We start from the raw sequence: 18,156 nt of genomic DNA on the forward strand, positions 1-18,156 counted from the left end.
GAATAAATACAGAGCATATAAATGAATTTTTAAATCACTGGAATACTAAGGAGCATGGATCAACTAGAAATAAACATTAAAAACAATGAAACAAACAGAGGTCAAGCTGTTTGTTAGCTGAGAGGAAGCAAGGTTGTGATGATACTCTTCTTGTCTCTGGTTTAACCACTGACTTGTGGTCAGAAAATGGAGAAACATTCACTGATGAAGTGACCCACATTTTATTTTGCTCTAGTAAAAATTGCCTCTCCAGATCATCAATAACCCACTGCTATACTAAACATGCTGGATGATGTTAAAGGGAGCATAATGTTCACCTCTGCTTCTTCAAATATCCGTCGCCTGTGCTCAGAGTGAACCAGCTCTAATCTGTGAAGACAACAGGACACCTCATGCTAATCAAGCTGCATGGTGCTGGTCATTCCACCTACATGGAGTGTATTTCAGAAACAAGTTACCTGCTGGGGGTCATTTTGGAGCACTCTGGCAGTACTCCTCATCTTCCTCCTCACACAGAGGGTCAGACATTGGTCCACTCTTGAGAATGTGCTGGGAGACACAGGAACTCGTGTAACGTTGCACATGTTTATGCCATCCTAGAAGAGCTGGATTTCCTGTGTGGCCTGAATAGGCTCTAAGTACTACCCTGTGATAGCAGCAGTGACAAGGCCTCTAATAAAAATCTAAACTAGTCAGAAATTCAGAGATACAAGAAGAGATCCTTGGCCACCACTGGCAATCGTTCCCTTTTTGAGTGTTATCTTGTTATTGTTTGGTTAACATCAAAGCAAGATAAACGAATTCACAGTGGTTTATGCTTCTTAACTGAGCAGCCTTTTGTTTTAGCTGCTACCTCGAGCACATTCTCTCCAGGAGGCTAACACACCTGAAGAGTATTACCTATTGTAAATCATTTAAATTGGACTTTTTCTGAGCCTTCGCTCTTATCTCCAATATGTAATTAAAGCAATGTTTAATGACCACATAATACAGTATATACATAATCGTACTGTACAGCACACACAGTACAGTACATAATTACCAGTACATGATGAAGAACAGATACAAGAATTAAACAGATGTCTTAAACAACTTAAACAATACTTTTGCTGCAGGTATTATTTTTGTTCTTTGTTTAAATCTGCAAAAAGCTGAAACAGTTACAACAAATGAAACAACTGGGACAACAGGGGGCAACACTGTGGGGCTGCTCTTACAAACAGACATATTTTGAACTGCTCTTTGTGTCTGATCCACGCTGAAAGTTATCTGAGTGAAAGAATATAATACAGAGTGTGTATTGTGCAGCTCTCACAAACATCAAATAAACATGAATAAATGAGGGGAATGCAGCTCGGTAGGTTTTGGATGAGTCAGCCTCTCAAACTTGCTTGAAGTGAAGGCATGTGGCCTATTTTGTTGTGGCTGAATAGTTTTGTCCAAATATGTCCCCATACTGCTTCCTTCCTGTTTCTGTGTCTACAAAAAAAGTAGAGAGTATACCTCTTATATATACAATGACTGTTTATATATGAAGTATAAGCTTCCTATTTATTTATTTTTTCAAGATTTCTGTGACCTTCTGTGTACACGTCGATTCAGATTCTGACACTTTTTGATCTCTCCAAATCCAAAATAACGTCTAACTTATATGTAGTGATTCATAACAAAACACAACTGTACTGTATAACCCTCAGTACCTCAGTGCAACAATCCTGAACCCTCATGCTTTATAAAGCAAGCAAACAAAAAATGCGTCCTCCACTCCAACAAAGCACCATCAGAAACAAAACCACGTGCACTGTTCTTCTTCAGTTTTACATAAAGCGACTATAAAACCACAACAACACCCACACACCTTGATATTTGGGTCCCTTTCTGTAGTTTTATGAATTTTCAAGGAACCTTCTCACTCACCCTGACTTAACAACCCAAGACAGCAGCAGTGAATGTAAAAGAACATTAAAACTGCAAACCCTATTCTTTACTGCCAGTGTTGTAGAGAATGCAAAGCACTGACCACAGGGCTGCACTATGAAGTAAGTTCCACATGCTCCAAATGACTAATCACAAACTAGTTTTAAAAGTGAAGATAGCACCGTATGTGCTATCTTCATTTATATATATATATATATATATATATATATATATATATATATATATATATATATATATATATATATATATATATATATATATATAGAACAAAAAAAAAAAACAGGACACTATTCAGTAAGACAGGACAACAGCTGATATATTTTAAATGATGAGGCTATTTAAAGCCAGTAAAGACAGTAAAAACTGCCAGCACTGCTAGTTCACAGACTTGTGATTCACGGCTCATTTCAATTTCTCATTAGAGAAATTTTGTTGGATTTAATCAAATGAAGTTTGAAGGGCAGCTTTAGTTTTCAGCTTTATCTTTGGGTTTTAATGCTCTGGAAGTAAAAAATTAACATAAAAACTGAATTAAGGGAGTGTCCAAATTCATAAGCTGCATCCACCTGAGGACTCGGCCTTTGCGGCCTATGTGGGCCGGGTCCTCAGGAGGATGCAGCTTATGAATTTGGACAACCACAATAAGAAGGTCAGAATTTGATATGAGGACAGCAAGCACAGTGTTTTGCCCTATTTTATAGTTTGCTGCCAAATGAAACAAAACACACAGTATTATCTCAAAATTGTGATGTCAGTTTCCGGATCGTTCCATGATTGTAGTGATAGGGGCGGGGCTACAGCCGGTATAACAGGCAGGTTTTTCTGTGATTACTCACTGACTTGTGTTCTGACCGAAGAAGAAGTCAGACAGACTTAGATGTCAGCGAATTTCATCACAATGAAGGCGATTTAAACTAAAAGAACTGCACAAGGTAGGCTAAATGTCCTGTCCTCCTCATCTGCTGCGTGCAGAGTGACGACTATGACACCCCGTGTCGATGCTCGGGTCACTTTTTTAGATCGTGGCTGATAACATAGATGCTCACTACATCCATTCATTCTGAAATGAGGTGATTTTAGGAGGCGCTTAATTTAAATGTTTATATTGGTATATGAGCTGTAGAAAGGGTTTATATATATATATTTATATATATATTGCATATATATTTTTAAAAGGACGTTAAGTGTTCTTATGACTGCTTTATTGTACTTGATCTGCGTTCTTTATTAGCCTGTAATCCAAATCATCCAGAACAGTTATGGTATATTTAAAATTTCTGCTGCCATCTTAGCCACATCTCACTGAAAAAGAAATAATATTAGTAATGATAATAATAATAATAATAATAATAATAATAATAATAATAATAATAATAATAAATTAATATCACTGAGACGCTTTACTTCAATTAAATACATTTTTTGTAGTTAGACGTTTTTCTGTGGTGTGACAAGAATGTTCTTCCTCACTTAATATTATAGATTTTATGTCATTTATAGCAGTTTAAATATAGTACAGAAACATGTTGTTGCTATCATACATTACTTTTATCTTTTATTTCTCAGCGTGCATTCCAAAAATGCCCCTATCTCCTATTCCTAACCAGTGATGGGAATAATGGCGTTACAAGTAGCGTTGTTATTAACAGCATGATTGCTGCTGTTACTGACTGAGGAAGAATAAATGAGTCGTGGTAAGCCAATCCTACGACCACTTTAAAATGACAAAGCAACAAGGTGATATATACCAAGTTTTAAATTGTGTTGATGGGCCACGTAAAACCAGAGTCATGATAAACAGTAAAAATATAACGTTTTCTACTCGGATTTTGTGTTTTTTGTCTGATTTTAGATCAAATGTGTTAGTACAGTATGTCAAAATAAAAACATAACCGTAAATTCAGACACGTGAGGTTGTGCTGAAAAGAATGAGACCAAACAAGGCAAGTAAATAGTTTTTAAAGGTGAAATGTAGAGGTCAAATCAAAAGTAGTTAAAAATGGCCAATTATACCCTAGGCCCCAGAGGGTTAAAGATTTTTTTAAAGTAACGCAATAGTTACTTTTCAAGTAATTAATTACTTTTAGTATCTTGTAACTCACTAACTCAGTTACTTTTTTGTAGAAGTAACTAGTACCTATAATTAATTACCTTTTCAAAGTAACTTGTCCAACACTGTTCCTAACCTCTTTTTATTGATCTCAATACAAGCACCATAGAGGTCAAGGAAAAGTGCATACGAGAATTGCTAAGGACTTAGGAAAAGAGAAGAGTTGTGCGTTGAGGTTTGGAACTACCTTACTCTAGTCTATCCCTAAAAATGTGCTGCCGTATGTTTTGAAAATGCAATGTGCAGAAGATGAACTGCAAGACCAAAGGTTTCTAAACCGGAGGTCTTGTAAGGTCATGCAACGAGAACAGCCTGTGAAAAATATCCTTCATTATGAACGGTGGAATTTTAGGGGCCAGATTTATTAAATGCTAACTCTGCCTCTTGATTGACTGAAGAGGCTCATTGTCACTTTATGACTGACAGTTGTGAACAGGAGTATTTTTACAGCTGAACTTGTGTCGTATATGTTTTTAAGAGTTTCATTTCACAAGAAGAATAATTCAATTTCTTGTTTTATTGCCAAACGTTTGGCTCTGTCCTAATAATCTTAACTCAGTCCTCACACCAAACATTTAGATCATCTTGTTGTTCCTCAGTAACGCTGGGAGTTTCATAAAACAGAGCAGAATGAACTGAATGAGCTAGGCTCTCAGCAGTGAGCTGTTGTTCAATTTATACATTTCTTCCTTCAGGTCAGGTTGCAGCAACTCCACTGTCTGCACGACCCGTCATAGATGAATCCTCTCACTGTCCTTCTCATTTTGTCTCTGAGTTCGGCATCTACAGGTGAGTCAAAAAGGGGACGTTGATTTTAGTTCGTTCAAAACAAAAAACTCATGAGGAAAAAAGAGAAATGTTCTAAACAGTATTTGTGTATGGTAAAATGGTAAATGGCCTGTATTTATATAGCACTTTACTAGTCCCTAAGGACCCCAAAGCGCTTTACATATCCAGTCATCCACCCATTCACACACACATTCACACACTGGTGATGGTAAGCTACATTGTAGCCACAGCCACCCTGGGGCGCACTGACAGGGTTGTGTGTAGCTTGTCTGTCATAATGATATGATTGGAAAAAAAGGTGTTGTTTTTCTACTTGTTTCTTCACAAAGACTGCGTGTCCCACTTCCTTGTTCTGTCTTTTGTTCAGGCTTAAAAGAGATAGATGTGCAGGCAGACAGGAATGCCCAGCTGGAGTGTCAGGGTCCTAAAAAAGCCAAACTTGTCCTGTTAGAGTGGAAAAGACTTGATCTGTTGTCGGATGGATACGTCTTCTTCTACCGAGATGGTCATCTTCATAAAACCTTCCAGCATCCAACTTTTAGAGATCGAGTGGAACTGAGAGATCCGCAGATGAAAAATGGGAACATGTCCATCATTTTGTCCAACACCACAATTAAAGACACTGGAACGTATGAGTGTCGTATCATCGCACAAAACATAAGAGACAGTAGCAGCTCTACCTTTGAGATCAAGCATGAAATCAAGCTGACAGTTGTTCCTCCAGGTGAGTGAGGAGAGTTGAGTGTGTGTGTGTGTGATCAAGCAGCTGGTCTGAGTGATGTGATCAGAGTGCAGTAGATAATGTCTGACAGCAGCTTGAAGAGGAAATGGATTCTGTTCTGTTCTTCACTCATCACCTACCTGACAGCTGACACCTCACACCTGTTTCTCACCTGCAGGTCGGCCACAAGAGGTCACCGCACTTAGAGATGAGGAGAATGGAGGTATGGACGTTGGGAACAAGGATGAAAGAGATGGAGGATTTATTGGACTGGCAGGTGGTCTGTTAGCTTTGGTGGTGATTCTTGTTGTTGTGTTCTCTTCCTCCTGTTGGAAAAGAAAGTTCATAAAGCACAACAGATATGTTTTTGGGAAGATATGGCAAAACGGTCGCAAAAGTGACAAACTAACAGCAATTGGTTAATTGCCAACATGCATTTAAAATATTATATGAATCATGTCATTAAAACACACATTGCGTGCATCTTCTGTTTTCTTCTAAGCATGTGCAGTCGTTTGCATTTTTTGTTCCATCACAGTATTGTTTCCCCAACACAAGCCCGTGGGGAGTAGGGTTGCTGAGGTTTGCTGCTCCAACCCTTGTCGCAAAAACAAATGTCTTCAGAAATGTTTTATTTAGGAAGTAGAATTAATTAATGAAACAAGTAAAGAAAGCCCCCCGTAAAGCATTATAGTCAAATAACATGCATACTAGATACCAGTACAAGTGGTGTATTTCACAAAAAGAGCTAACAGACAACAACTGTCACCAGCTAAATGATCTCCCTAACATTTTGAACACTTTGGACATCACTGCTCCTCCTGAGGAAATTTATCACCAAAACTTAAAGTCACATTTAGAGTATTAATAGCATACACTCAGACAAAGGTTACACTTTAGCTTATTATGAGATGTCATCACAAAGTTTAACATTATACTTACGCAATAATTTCACCTTCCCACTTTTGTTTCCAAAGGGTTCTTGACTATGTGCGTAAATTTGACTTTTGGCTGAGTGAAATATCCATATATGACTTGGTTCTGTTACATTTTGGCTCTTTATGTGAGCACCGGGATCTGTAACTGGGGCTACACTGACTATAGTACAACAATCCAGTGTTGAGTAGCACAGAGCTGTTGCCTTAAGTAGTGGCAGGAAAATGCAGGAACACGGGTTACTTGCAGGTGCGTAGGTCAAATGCAGGAACCTGTAATGAGTTCTACCCAGTTGGAGAGGAGTGGAAGAGAGAGAGAGGGAGAGAGAGAGAGAGAGAGAGAACAACATAACAAAAACCCAGCTGACATCAATTTGGAGGCACGAAGGATCATGACATCTGCCTGTTCATCACTGGGATGAGAAAGTGTTGCAGCTCTCAGTCTGACAAAACCTGCAAATATACACATTGTTCAAATGACTTGATATCTTCCACAAAAGATATGTTCGACAAGTTATGGGCCAACAACAGTTAAAATACTGGGAATCACTTTTTGGCAATTTGATAAATAAATGAATTTTGGGGAAAACTGTGAACTATGAGATTTATTTTTAACACATGCTATGTATTGTTTAAATGCTTTTTTTTAAATAATTTTATTACTGGTCCTGGTGGCAATAATAAACTTCATAAACTTACCTTTCTAAATGCTGTAACACTTTCATTTGTGGGCACTGACTCTTAGAATGAAAACACAGCTACCTAAAACTAATGTTATTCCTTTTGTGTTGGAATTGGAATCAGCTGGATGCGTGAATCATTTGAAAGTTTGTGGCTGCTATAATTGCAGCTGACCACCAGATGTCACTGGTAGGGCCTGTCTTTGACACTTGGAACTTTCATATCTTTTACTTGTACAATGAGAAAGAAGCCTCAGAAGCTTCACAAGGCTTCATGGGCCTATCTCTAATATGCGGAAGAAAGTGAATGGGTTACAGCATTTGTAAATTATGTGCACTTGCGACATTCATTCTCCTCATTCATTCTGATTGAGAGGAGGAGTGTAGGGAGTGCCTGAAAGTGAAAATATGCAATCCTGCATCAGATCTGACGCGCACAAACACCCACAGTCAAGGTGCTTTTACGTCACTCTGACATAGTTCATCTGTCAAGGAATGCATTTACCCAGTTTGTTTTTCAAACCTTGTCTCATGTGATGAGGCACATGATCAATTGTAGGTCAATGAACTCTTAAGGGACAGACCCACAACAGTTTGAATAACTAGGACCTTCACCATTTGATTTTTGGAGTTGAGGAAGCCTCTTGGATGAGAAGTGAAACATCTTCAAGAAACTTAGAGAACTCCAGCTGCTTTCTTTCCAAGCTCCTTAGACACTGAAACAGAGTGAACTTCCACTGCTGGTTTATGTCCCTCACTCAACTCACTCACACTTATACACCAATCACCATAAGGCGAATAGGTATTTTTAAAATACCATCTTTTAAAATGACAAATATTTCAAGATTAATTTTGCAGAATCATGAAATCTCCCTTATTCAGCTTATAGCTTCTCTCTGATTTTTTTGCTGTAGAAGTGATTTTTTTTCCACCATAATTTCACACTGGATAAATTGAAGGTCCTGTGCTTCCACCTGGTGGCTGCATATATACAACATTTTGATTTAAAGGCCTGACAGTGTGTCTCTGATTCACACTCACAGCAGATATTGTGAACCAAGATTTAACTGATCATTAAAGGTGCACTTCAGACGCTGCAGGAGGAGTAAGTGAGGAGGATGTGTTTTCCGCCACTGCCACTGTTATCAAACCTTTTGGGGGAGACCATTCTACTTCAATATCAACTTTCATGATTTTCTGAAGTTCAAGTTCCCTACTTGATAAAGCTCCTCTAGAAGTCTTACAAACAATCAGGCTGGGAGACATCTAACTGATTTAAATGTCACCCCTTTGAAAATTTTCACTTGTCTGACCCTCAGATTTGTGAATGTGATCTGAAGTTTGTGGTGGGTGATCGATCTCCACGTGAGGACACTGCTGTAAGTATCTCTGTTTAAAAAACAAACAAACAAACAAACAAACAAAAAATCATCTTTTACCTGACCGCTTTATTATTTGACTCTCATTAATATGAAACATTAAGAACATACAATCAAGTATGTTTGTGTCTGAAGACGTTACATTAAAAATTGACATTATAAAGATTGCATGTTTAGAGTATTCAAATGAAATGCACATGTTTTTCTTATTTCTCTTTAAATCAATGAAGACCTTCAGAAAAGCAAAGAACACATACTTGTCACAATGTTGTCACCTATGACAATAGTGGTCTCAACATGATCTCAACACTTAGAAGATTCTTTAACCATTCAACCAACCATTTAGAGTTTGATATGAGTTTGACAATCAACTCTTTGAACCTAATTAAATGATATGTTTGTTAAACCTGCTGTTAACAAACAATGTCAGCTACATCAAAATAAAAGTCTCAGTTAAACTAACTTAAAGAGTTAAGGTGGGCTATTTATGTGGATACACTGTAATAACATGAGAATGGTTGCACGATCTGATATCCTCGTGTTGGTGTTGTTCCCAGATCATCATACTAAATGTTGTTCCAGGATCAACATTGCAAGTGACCAATCAGAATGTTGTGACGTCATACTTTTGCGACTTCGGGAAAAACCGGCGTAAAACAAAAAACTGTACTTAAGCTGCAAGAAACCGCCTCTGTCCGCCGATCAACGGACCATAACCCTAACCCTAACCGTAACCCTTTAATAAACAGTAAGCAGAATTGATATTGTCCTTGCAACATTGGAATTTCATAAATGCACGAATGGCTTGGCGCGCAAAAGAATAACGTCACAACAATGTGATTGGTCACTTGCAATGTTGAACCTGGAACAACATTTTCATGATGGTCTGGGAACAACACCAACACGAGGATATCAGATCATCCGGAATGGTTGGTGATATTAAAGTCCTGTTTGTGGCACATTAGTATATGTGAGGGGGCAAACTCATCAAGATGGGTGGTGACCATGGTGACCATTTAGAAGTCGGCCATCTTGGATACAACTTTTGTTTTTTCAATAGGAAGAGGGCCATGTGACACATCAAACTTATTGGTAATGTCACAAGAAAAACAATGGTGTGCTTGGTTTCAAGCAAGAAATTCAGAATGCTGAAGACAAATAATGAGCTGCAACAAGTTAAAGATGATTATTTTCGTGTAAAGTGGGGAGCAAATATTCCTCCAGTAATGGTTTTAATTTTGACGGATTCTCTGACTCAGCATGCACGAAGTTTTGAGACGCTGAGGCAACCATTCTCCGGTTCATAGAATATTTTCTGTAAATCAAAACAACAACAACAACAACAACAACAACAGCAGCAACTGAAAGACCAACTTTCAGTCCAACAGATCCATCCTCTGTGTGTCCTCCTGTCTGACCTGCAGGTGAGAAACAGGTGTGAGGTGTCAGCTGTCAGGTAGGTGATGAGTGAAGAACAGAACAGAATCCATTTCCTCTTCAAACTGCTGTCAGACATTATCTACTGCACTCTGATCACATCACTCAGACCAGCTGCTTTCTACAAAGTCTCATCAACAACATCTTTACAAACAAACATCAACAACCAGGAAGCAGCTTCACCTCTGATCACACACACACTCAACTCTACTCACTCACCTGGAGGATCAACATGCAAGTGGATGATGCTGATGGGGTCACCACTCAGATTTGCTCTTTTTCTGCGATTATTTCCTGTCTTTACACGACACTCGTATGTTCCAGTGTCATTAATCGTCACATCCTTCAGAATCAAAGACACGTCTCCATCCTTCATCTGTCTGTCCTGCAGATCCACCCGGTTCTTAAAAGATGGATGCTGGTTGTGTGAATTAAAGTGACCGTCCCGATACAAAAGCACATATTGAACCCCCAGGTCAGCTCTGCTCCACTCTACAGCTATGATTTTGTTGTTTGGAGCTCGACATGTCAGAGTGGCGTCCTGTCCAGACTCAGCTGTGATGATTTTCTGGTCTGAAAGAGGAAACAACACAGAGCAGATATTTCTATGATATATTTCTGGAGATTTTCATACACCTGTTAGAAAAGAGCCAATCAATCACAAGTAGGAATTATGAGCCAATTATGGTGGTGCGTTAATGCACAGTGGACGTTTGGGACAATCTCAATTACTGGTTATTGTTGGGTCTGTGTTTCCACAAGCCTCGCTAATTCTAGAGACTTATTCATCAAGAAAAAAATAAGACAGTCGATCAATCGATTATTTGCGCAAGGGAGGCCTCGTCTGTGTCCACCACGAAAATGACCTCCAGATCTGACCTCCTCCTGCTGCCTTTTATTGAGAGACAGTTCACACAAAACACGTCAGAACAAAGCCCAGACAAGGCATTGTATGTATATGTGTGAACTTCGTGTGTGTGTGTGTGTGTGTGTGTGTGTGTGTGTGTCAGACCTCCTGCTGACCAAAGGGTCGTAAGTGCAGGAAGCTTACATCAAAAGCACGGATGTGTCTGTGATAAAAGACTACAGCCCCCCACCTAGAACCTCGAGAATCTGGGGGGAAGGACAGTAGAATTTCTTTCATCAGAGTTAAAACAATGTACAAATGGTAAACATAAAAATGACAAACATTTAACAATTCACTCTAACTCACAGTTATGGTAATAAAGATGTCGTGGAGTACTTATTGGAGGAGCAAACAAGGAGGAACCGTTTACATGTCAACTAAAACTTGTCACACAAGATTCAAGTGTCCTTCTGGTAAAAAAAAAAAAAAAAACAATCTCATTGAGATTAAAAATTGCATTTCAAAGAGAGACCTGCATGATCAAAATAAAAATAATAAAAAATAATAAAATGTACATAAAAATCTATCAGGTTTTAATGAATAAAACGTGTAGAAAAACACAAAAGATCAAGATGTAAAATAATTAAAATAAAACAAAAGCCTTACGATAAAAAATGAGACTGAAGTAGCGATGCAAACGAAGACAAGTTGCACAGTTGAGCTCTAAGAGCAAACGCTCGATCGCTGTGCGTCTTTCCGCGTGAGGTGGGAACAGTGAACAGGTTTCTGTCTGCAGGATCTGGGGATAGACGCGGTGGCTGTTACGGGAACAGCAGCTCAGGTACATTATTCTGGAGCCAGACCATGAAGGACTTTAAAAGTGATAAATAAAACCTTAAAGTCAGACTGCCTTCTTTAAGTTACCTCAGCATTATTGAGAGATATTACTTTGTTTCGATCAGTCAGGTATAAGTTCAGGTCTGAGGCTCGGCTGATGTCAGAGCTCACTTTCAGCAGCGCAAACCAGGACGCAGACGCACAGCACGCCCCGGAAAAGTGACGCAGGTTTAAGATGTTTCATTCCTGCTAACAGTGAACCAGAAGAACCGTCTACTTCACGCCTTTTCATCCACATTTAGTCACGAAATCCCGAATAACGTTGAGGAAAGACTTATTTTAAGCTTTGGCGTGGGTGGCTTCAGCTTCTGACAGTAAGCTGAAAACTCTTTTGCATTGTTCATATAAGATTTTAGCATTTTATATACTGGTTTTAATGTGATTCAACTCACATTTGGCTTTCTGTGGGTTCACACCGCAGACATAAACACGAATCTTACATTTTCTTTTGTTTTTTTGTTTATTTCTTTGGGGGTTTTTTTGTTTGTTTTTCTCGAGACAAATTCCCTTCCCTTTTTTTCCAGTGATGACGCTTTTTAAATCTGATTCGTCTTATATACGGGCTGACTCGTGTCCGTACATAAACTAAATTTCACCTTTAAACGGGGAAAAAATCCGCAATTTGGGGTTGAAGGGCTTGGTGGAGCCGTTTACATCACGCACAACCGTTCGCATTTGGACCCGATTTTCCCAAATCATTTGCATTACTTTACAGAAAATGAAAAATAATACAACTGAGAAGTGAAAATCAAATCATAACTGACATTTTACGTCTTACGTTAAGACAAAAAACAAACAAACCAACATGAAAACCCAAAGTTTGAAAAAGGTTTGCGTTCATCAGCGATACTCTGGTGCAGTGTTGAGTGTGCTGATGTGGAGCTGTGCGCGTCGTTGCTCACAGTGTGAAGAAACGCAGAGCTCACCTTCGGCACCGCAAATCAGGACGCAGGCGCAGAGCACGGCCCAGTACAATGAAGCGGCTGTAAATGTTTCCATTGTGGCTGAAAGCAGATGAGGAGAGGTGTCGCCTCCATGCGTTTTACCAACCAAATTTCGATCAACGTTACAGAGTCGGCAAATTCTCGGCTTTGGCTTCGGAGTGGAAATAATGGTTTGTCTGTGAGGGTATGCTGAAAAGTACTAAGTATTGATTCATGTAGGCTACTTGCTATAAATATTCATTTTAGTATAAATGACGTTCAGAAGTTTGAACTTTTAAAAGTTAATTTAAAAGAAATAAATGCAAAACGTTTCTGCAAAACTAAAAACAAAAACGATAAAAAACTAAATATGAAAATCGTCACTTCATCCTTCTGCATTTTTTTTCTTGAATTCATAGATTCTTTGTTTGGATGGGAGGTTGATTATTTTATATTAGTCACATTTTTCAATGGTAAAGTGAATGTATTTGAGGAATACATCCTAAAGAGATTTGTATTTGGGATAACTTGAAATGCAGCTGGGGTAGACTTCATCTCCCTGTGAACCTGAGCTGGACGTGCAGAAGCAAATGAAGAGGGGACTTGAAATATCTCTTCAGTAATTTATGTGATGCTGAATATGAGGAGTACCTGAGCCACTGTTAGTTTCTGTTGTACAGACGTGATTATAAAAGCTGTTGTTCTGCTCTGTGTTCCCTCTGGACTCCTGTTAAATCATCAAACAACCTCACCCTCCTGAGCTTTGCTCCAAGCAACCGACAGTGGATTCTAGAGGGATCACTGATCCTCCTCCTTAACCACAGCGCACTTTATGAAAGCAGTCTTAAATGTCTGTTTGATAAGCTTTTATCAATCAGGGACAATCAGACTCATTGGTTCTGTGTTCACTTTTAAATCACAAAGATTAAACAAAATATAAGCTCTTTACTGTTATTGTTAACCTGTTATTGTGTGCCTGGGAATCAAAGATGTGATCTGGCTCTAATTGGTTGCTCTCGGCCTTTGGCTGTCATTAGAGGCACCAAAATGAAGCTGCTGTTACAGATTTCAGCTGTTACACTTCTTCCTGCGATCTGTCACTAAGTCATTGTTGAGTCAGTTTAACTAACTTTTGCAGGATGTCACAGGTTGTTTTTAAGTGTTTCAAAAATACTTTGTTTTTCTTTTTGTTCTCTCATTTTTAAAACTTTTATGGGAGGATTTTGAAATCTAAAAATCACATATTGTGGTAATGCAGAGTTAGAGGTAGAGGACTGGCTGAGGTGACCTAATTCTCTGCTTCTAAATTCAGACAAAACTGAGGTTATTGTAGTCTGTGCTAAAACTCAGATACATACTTTTTATGGCATTAACTTGCCATGTAGTAAACGAGTATGGAGGTGCAATCACATTTCCAGTCCTGCATAGGTCAAACACAGCTAGATATAAAAGAAAAAAGAAGCAGTTTCCTGCTCGTCACAACTAAACCTATGACCACACTGTTCATCGCTTTTCTCTGCAGTCTTGTTAAATGTTAAATGTCAAACTCAAACTGCTGACCTCATTGTTTACCTCCCCATGACTCTCTTGCTTTAACCTCTATTTAAAAACATTCTGATCTTCCGCTTACAGGAAGTGACTTCATCATCTCCATGGCAGCAGAACCACCCAAGCACACTGAGCAGAGATTGGCTGAGGGGTGCTGTGACTGCTCAGCATCACTTTTGAGCTGCACAGACTCAGAGTCACAGAGTTCATGTTCAGTCAGCTGGGTGTAACTTGAGCTTTATTCACTGAATTTAAATGAATCCTGCCTTGTTCCATTTTAATGAATTCTGAAAGGAATACAGCTCTGAGCTTCAGGGTCTCTTAATCTTTCCTTCTTGGAAACATGAACTTCCAGTAAGTATCTGCAGTGAAGTGTAGTGATGGATTATCTTTAGTTTAGAAGAGCACATAATGTCGAAGCCTCCACAGGAACAGAGGGAGAGACTTTAGGGATCGCACTGGAACTGTTTTTACAGCATCAACCAAGAAGGTCAAACTTTTCTGCTACAGAAACTGTTTAGTTTTAATCCTTCAAACATTTCACATTTGCTAACATGGATTTTATTTTGATTTGTATTAAGTTAAAGTTAGTAACGGTCTATAAATCATCACGGTACAGTTGGTCTATTTTCCACCTCGTGGGTAACAAACGCAAACACCTGTGTGGTCGTCCAGGTTCAAGTTTCTGATCCTCAATCTTAGTGTCATGTGCCTGCCTAGTCAGCCCATCATGGCAACAAATGTTTTGGTTTTGTCTCTCTCTCTTCTCTCTTGCTCCTGTCACTCTGCCTGCTCAGACTGAGGTCCCGCCCTTGCCTCACGCACCTGCAGCTGATCACCGGTGATTCCTCACTATTGTTTGCTGGCTCTTCATAAGGCAGGGGCGCGGGCTACACGTTGCTGGGATATTGAGTAACTCAAGTTAGTGTTTGCCCAGCTCTGCAGAAAGCTGTCATTTGTTGTGTTTGCTTTGGAGTAATTCTCGTCTCTGTATGTAGACTCCCCTGATCCCTCTCATACCCTCACCCCTGAGCGTGAGTATGGCTCATTGCATGGAGTTTTGTGTGGGAGGGATACCCTGTGAAGAGCGAGAGGAGTGGAGCATGTGTGAAGATCTTGTTGCTCCATGACCCTGTGGAGCCTTGGAACTTTTTCCCCCACGTGTATCTAGTGCACCCAGTGTGGATTAATAAAAGACTGTTTAATTGTATCTCTTAGTCTGCACCTGAGCCCTTCCCGATTGCCTTGACTCTTAGCCAGTTTGAATCTACTTTAGCATCTATATTTTAAATAATTTGGAGTTCACATTCCACTCAGTGTGAGAGATGTTGTCATAAATGTGGAGCAACAAGCAGCTCAAACAATGATGCACATTATTAGCAGTAATTTTAATATAGGAGACACTAACAGTATCTCCCATATTATACATGACACATGCTGCTGCTTTGTGAAAACTTGTTTATGTGGGAAATGCACATGATTAATAACATGCCACCCTGAAAACAAGGGTCAGGAAAGGTTGCATGGTTTTAGTTAAGAAGCAGTTTTAAGAAGTTTCCAACAGGGGACAGCAGATCATCTCTTTAGTTCCAACACTGAGAGAGATTCACTATTTAAGTTCTGTGTAGAGCAGGGGTCCCCAATCCCAGTCCACGAGGGCCGGTGTCCCTGCAGGTTCTAGATCTCACCCTGGGTCAACACACCTGAAACACACACGTTCTTACAGAAGTTCACACATATACATACAATGCCTTGTCTTAGAACCAAGGGGGCGTTGCTTTGCTATGACGTGTTTTGTGTGAACTGTCTCTCAGTAAAAAGGCAGCAGGAGGAGGTCGTCATCGGGGTCATTTTCGTGGTGGACACAGGCCTCCCTAGCGCAAGTGATCGATCGATCGACTGTCTTGTTTTCTTCACGATGAATACGTCTCTAGAATTAGCGGGGCTTGTGGAAACACAGACCCAACACCATCCTCTTGTTCTCCTGCCTGTGTATTTTAGTACTCAGCTATCCCCTGCTTGTTGTCGCATTGTAGTTCTGTTTGCAGTTTAGTTTTCTAGTTTCCAAGTTTTCTAGTTAGTGCTTAGAGTTTATAGTTTTGTTTCCCTGCATTCATGTTCAAGCTTCCCAGCAAATAAAGCTGCTGCTGCCCTGAATTTAACTTCTGCCGTCTGAGAGTCCTGCATTTCGGTCCAATCCAGCCTGCCACACAGCACGTACCATGACAATAAATTACTAAAACATGACAAAAATAACATTAAGAAAATAAATAAATATTGTGCTGTGCATTACATTGTTCAAAAATTCATGACAGCTACTTCAATTAATGTAAAAATATAAAATAATATCTAGCCATATTGTTCTGCTTATGTATCTAAAATTGGATTGTGGGGCAGCAGCCAAAGCAGGGAGGCCCAGGGAGACCTCCCTCTTGTCACTTCCTTCACCTTTTCCAAGGAAAACATCGAGTTGTTTGTAGGCCAGCCGAAGAATATGCTGGGAGAAGCTTTTTGATGTGGAGGAGTAGCGGCTATACTCTCAATCCCTCCTGAATGACTGGACTCATCATACTTTCCCCATCCACCTTTCGGGGAAAGCTAATTTCTGCTGCTTGTATCGTGATCTCTTTAATAATGTTAACAAAAAGATCAGGCCTAGATTAACATATTTATGGCAACAACAGTGCTCCATTTGGTGGATGGCTGCATAACATTTGAATGTAATAATTTACCAGCACTGGGAATTAATTAAAAATTAACAAAGGCAATGATTAGTTGACTAAGACACAGTGGAACCTAATGAGTAACTTTGTGAGGAAGACTCCTCATTTACATAGCAAACTGTAATCTCTCAGACAAATAAAATTGTAACCATCGCAGTCCATTTCCTTTATTTCTAATTGTGCTTTTTAAAGCTTTTGTAGTAAATGTAGTAATGTCTGTGAAGGTTCTTAGTAAATAATGTCATGAAATATATTGAATCCTGTATTGAGATTTAGCTGGATAATCGCTGTAAGTACTTACTAACCCACAGTGATGCAATAAAATACCAAATACTTTACAAGGCAGACTTAAAATTAATGTGTGTTTACCTAAAACGGTGCACTACGAGACCTTGACAGTTTAGACGGAGTGGCTTCCTCTTCAATCAGATTTTCAGCAGCTTTGAAAATTTCTTCCCATTGCTTCTTCTCTATCATTTTCTTCACTTCATTAGTCAGCTTTTCTTTTGCCTTTTTCCTTAAAAGCTCTTTCCGCACCATCCCCTCTTCCTCTAAAATCAGTTTGTAATAGGATTTTCTTCTGTCAAAATGACTTGATATTTTACAGCATTTCCTCCAATTAATTAATGTCATCAGGGATGCTGCAAAAATGACAAACAAGAGTAAAAAGTATCCATATCTCTGGAAAAAAAACAACAACATGTTATTACTGTGTCACAGGTTAAAACACATGATGTACACAAAGCAAAAAAAAGACACTTGCCTTGGACTCATTGTTCAGTTCAGTGATGAGTAGTTTCTCCTCAGCAGTGAGCTTACCGGTACTCTTGCAGGGCAACTGTGCCTGTCCTTCAGAGAGATGGTTCGTACAGCAGACATACCAGTCTCCAATGAAAAATACGTACACAACCCAAAGCACGCTAACCAAAATTGCCTTTAAAAAGTGACGGAGAAAAGAACTGTAAAATCTGTGGCATTTAGAGCGACATGTACCATCACATGTGTATTTAAAAACTCTCTGAAAGGAACTGTTTGTCCACAGCATTAAGAGAAATATCATTAGAGCAGGCAGACCCATGTAAATTATGCAGTCAAACGTTTGTGACTTGCAAGTGCATTCAAATCTCCTGTTCAACAAATTGGTGATGGCAAAAGTCACAATGATGGCAATGTAGACACGCTGTTTGCTAGAAGCAACACTTGTGATTAAACTCTCCATCTCTAATCTC

At 39.2% G+C, this 18,156-nt stretch overlaps 2 protein-coding genes and 1 long non-coding RNA gene across 3 annotated transcripts; 2 read left to right on the forward strand and 1 right to left on the reverse strand.

Annotated features, from left to right (window-relative positions):
* Window positions 1-2,789: 2,789 nt before the first annotated feature.
* Window positions 2,790-6,059, forward strand: LOC146713137 (uncharacterized). The gene is made up of 4 exons (XM_085452384.1): window positions 2,790-2,870; window positions 4,744-4,837; window positions 5,205-5,561; window positions 5,737-6,059. The coding sequence occupies exons 2-4, from the start codon at window positions 4,786-4,788 to the stop codon at window positions 5,979-5,981; spliced, it is 654 nt and encodes a 217-aa protein (XP_085308510.1). The 5' UTR covers window positions 2,790-2,870; window positions 4,744-4,785; the 3' UTR covers window positions 5,982-6,059.
* A 7,355-nt stretch (window positions 6,060-13,414) lies between these two features.
* On the forward strand, window positions 13,415-15,414 carry LOC146713138 (uncharacterized). The gene is made up of 2 exons (XR_014919126.1): window positions 13,415-14,558; window positions 15,002-15,414. It is a non-coding gene; the product is annotated as an uncharacterized LOC146713138 (long non-coding RNA).
* Window positions 15,415-15,667: 253 nt separating this feature from the next.
* LOC146713139 (uncharacterized) lies at window positions 15,668-18,147 on the reverse strand. Its single transcript, XM_085437555.1, has 3 exons — window positions 17,691-18,147; window positions 17,297-17,608; window positions 15,668-15,907 (listed from the first exon to the last, which is right to left on the reverse strand). Exons 1-2 carry the CDS (start codon window positions 18,144-18,146, stop codon window positions 17,297-17,299), a joined length of 768 nt encoding a protein of 255 aa, XP_085293681.1. The 5' UTR covers window position 18,147; the 3' UTR covers window positions 15,668-15,907.
* Window positions 18,148-18,156: the final 9 nt, after the last annotated feature.

Source organism: Copadichromis virginalis, linkage group LG3 (assembly GCF_057382275.1).
Source record: "Copadichromis virginalis isolate Kocher_CV1m ecotype Utaka linkage group LG3, C_Virginalis_male_GT1.1, whole genome shotgun sequence".
NCBI classification, from domain to species: domain Eukaryota; kingdom Metazoa; phylum Chordata; class Actinopteri; order Cichliformes; family Cichlidae; genus Copadichromis; species Copadichromis virginalis.

Excerpts from the sequence above, each read along its gene's own strand:
- LOC146713137 (XM_085452384.1), top strand. The coding sequence starts at position 4,786 with ATGAATCCTCTCACTGTCCTTCTCATTTTGTCTCTGAGTTCGGCATCT. Across the intron at positions 4,838-5,204 it reads TCTGAGTTCGGCATCTACAG|GCTTAAAAGAGATAGATGTG; the intron begins GTGAGTCAAAAA and ends TCTTTTGTTCAG. Across the intron at positions 5,562-5,736 it reads GCTGACAGTTGTTCCTCCAG|GTCGGCCACAAGAGGTCACC; the intron begins GTGAGTGAGGAG and ends TCTCACCTGCAG.
- LOC146713139 (XM_085437555.1), bottom strand. The coding sequence starts at position 18,146 with ATGGAGAGTTTAATCACAAGTGTTGCTTCTAGCAAACAGCGTGTCTAC. Across the intron at positions 17,609-17,690 it reads AACTGAACAATGAGTCCAAG|AGATATGGATACTTTTTACT; the intron begins GCAAGTGTCTTT and ends TTTTTTTTCCAG.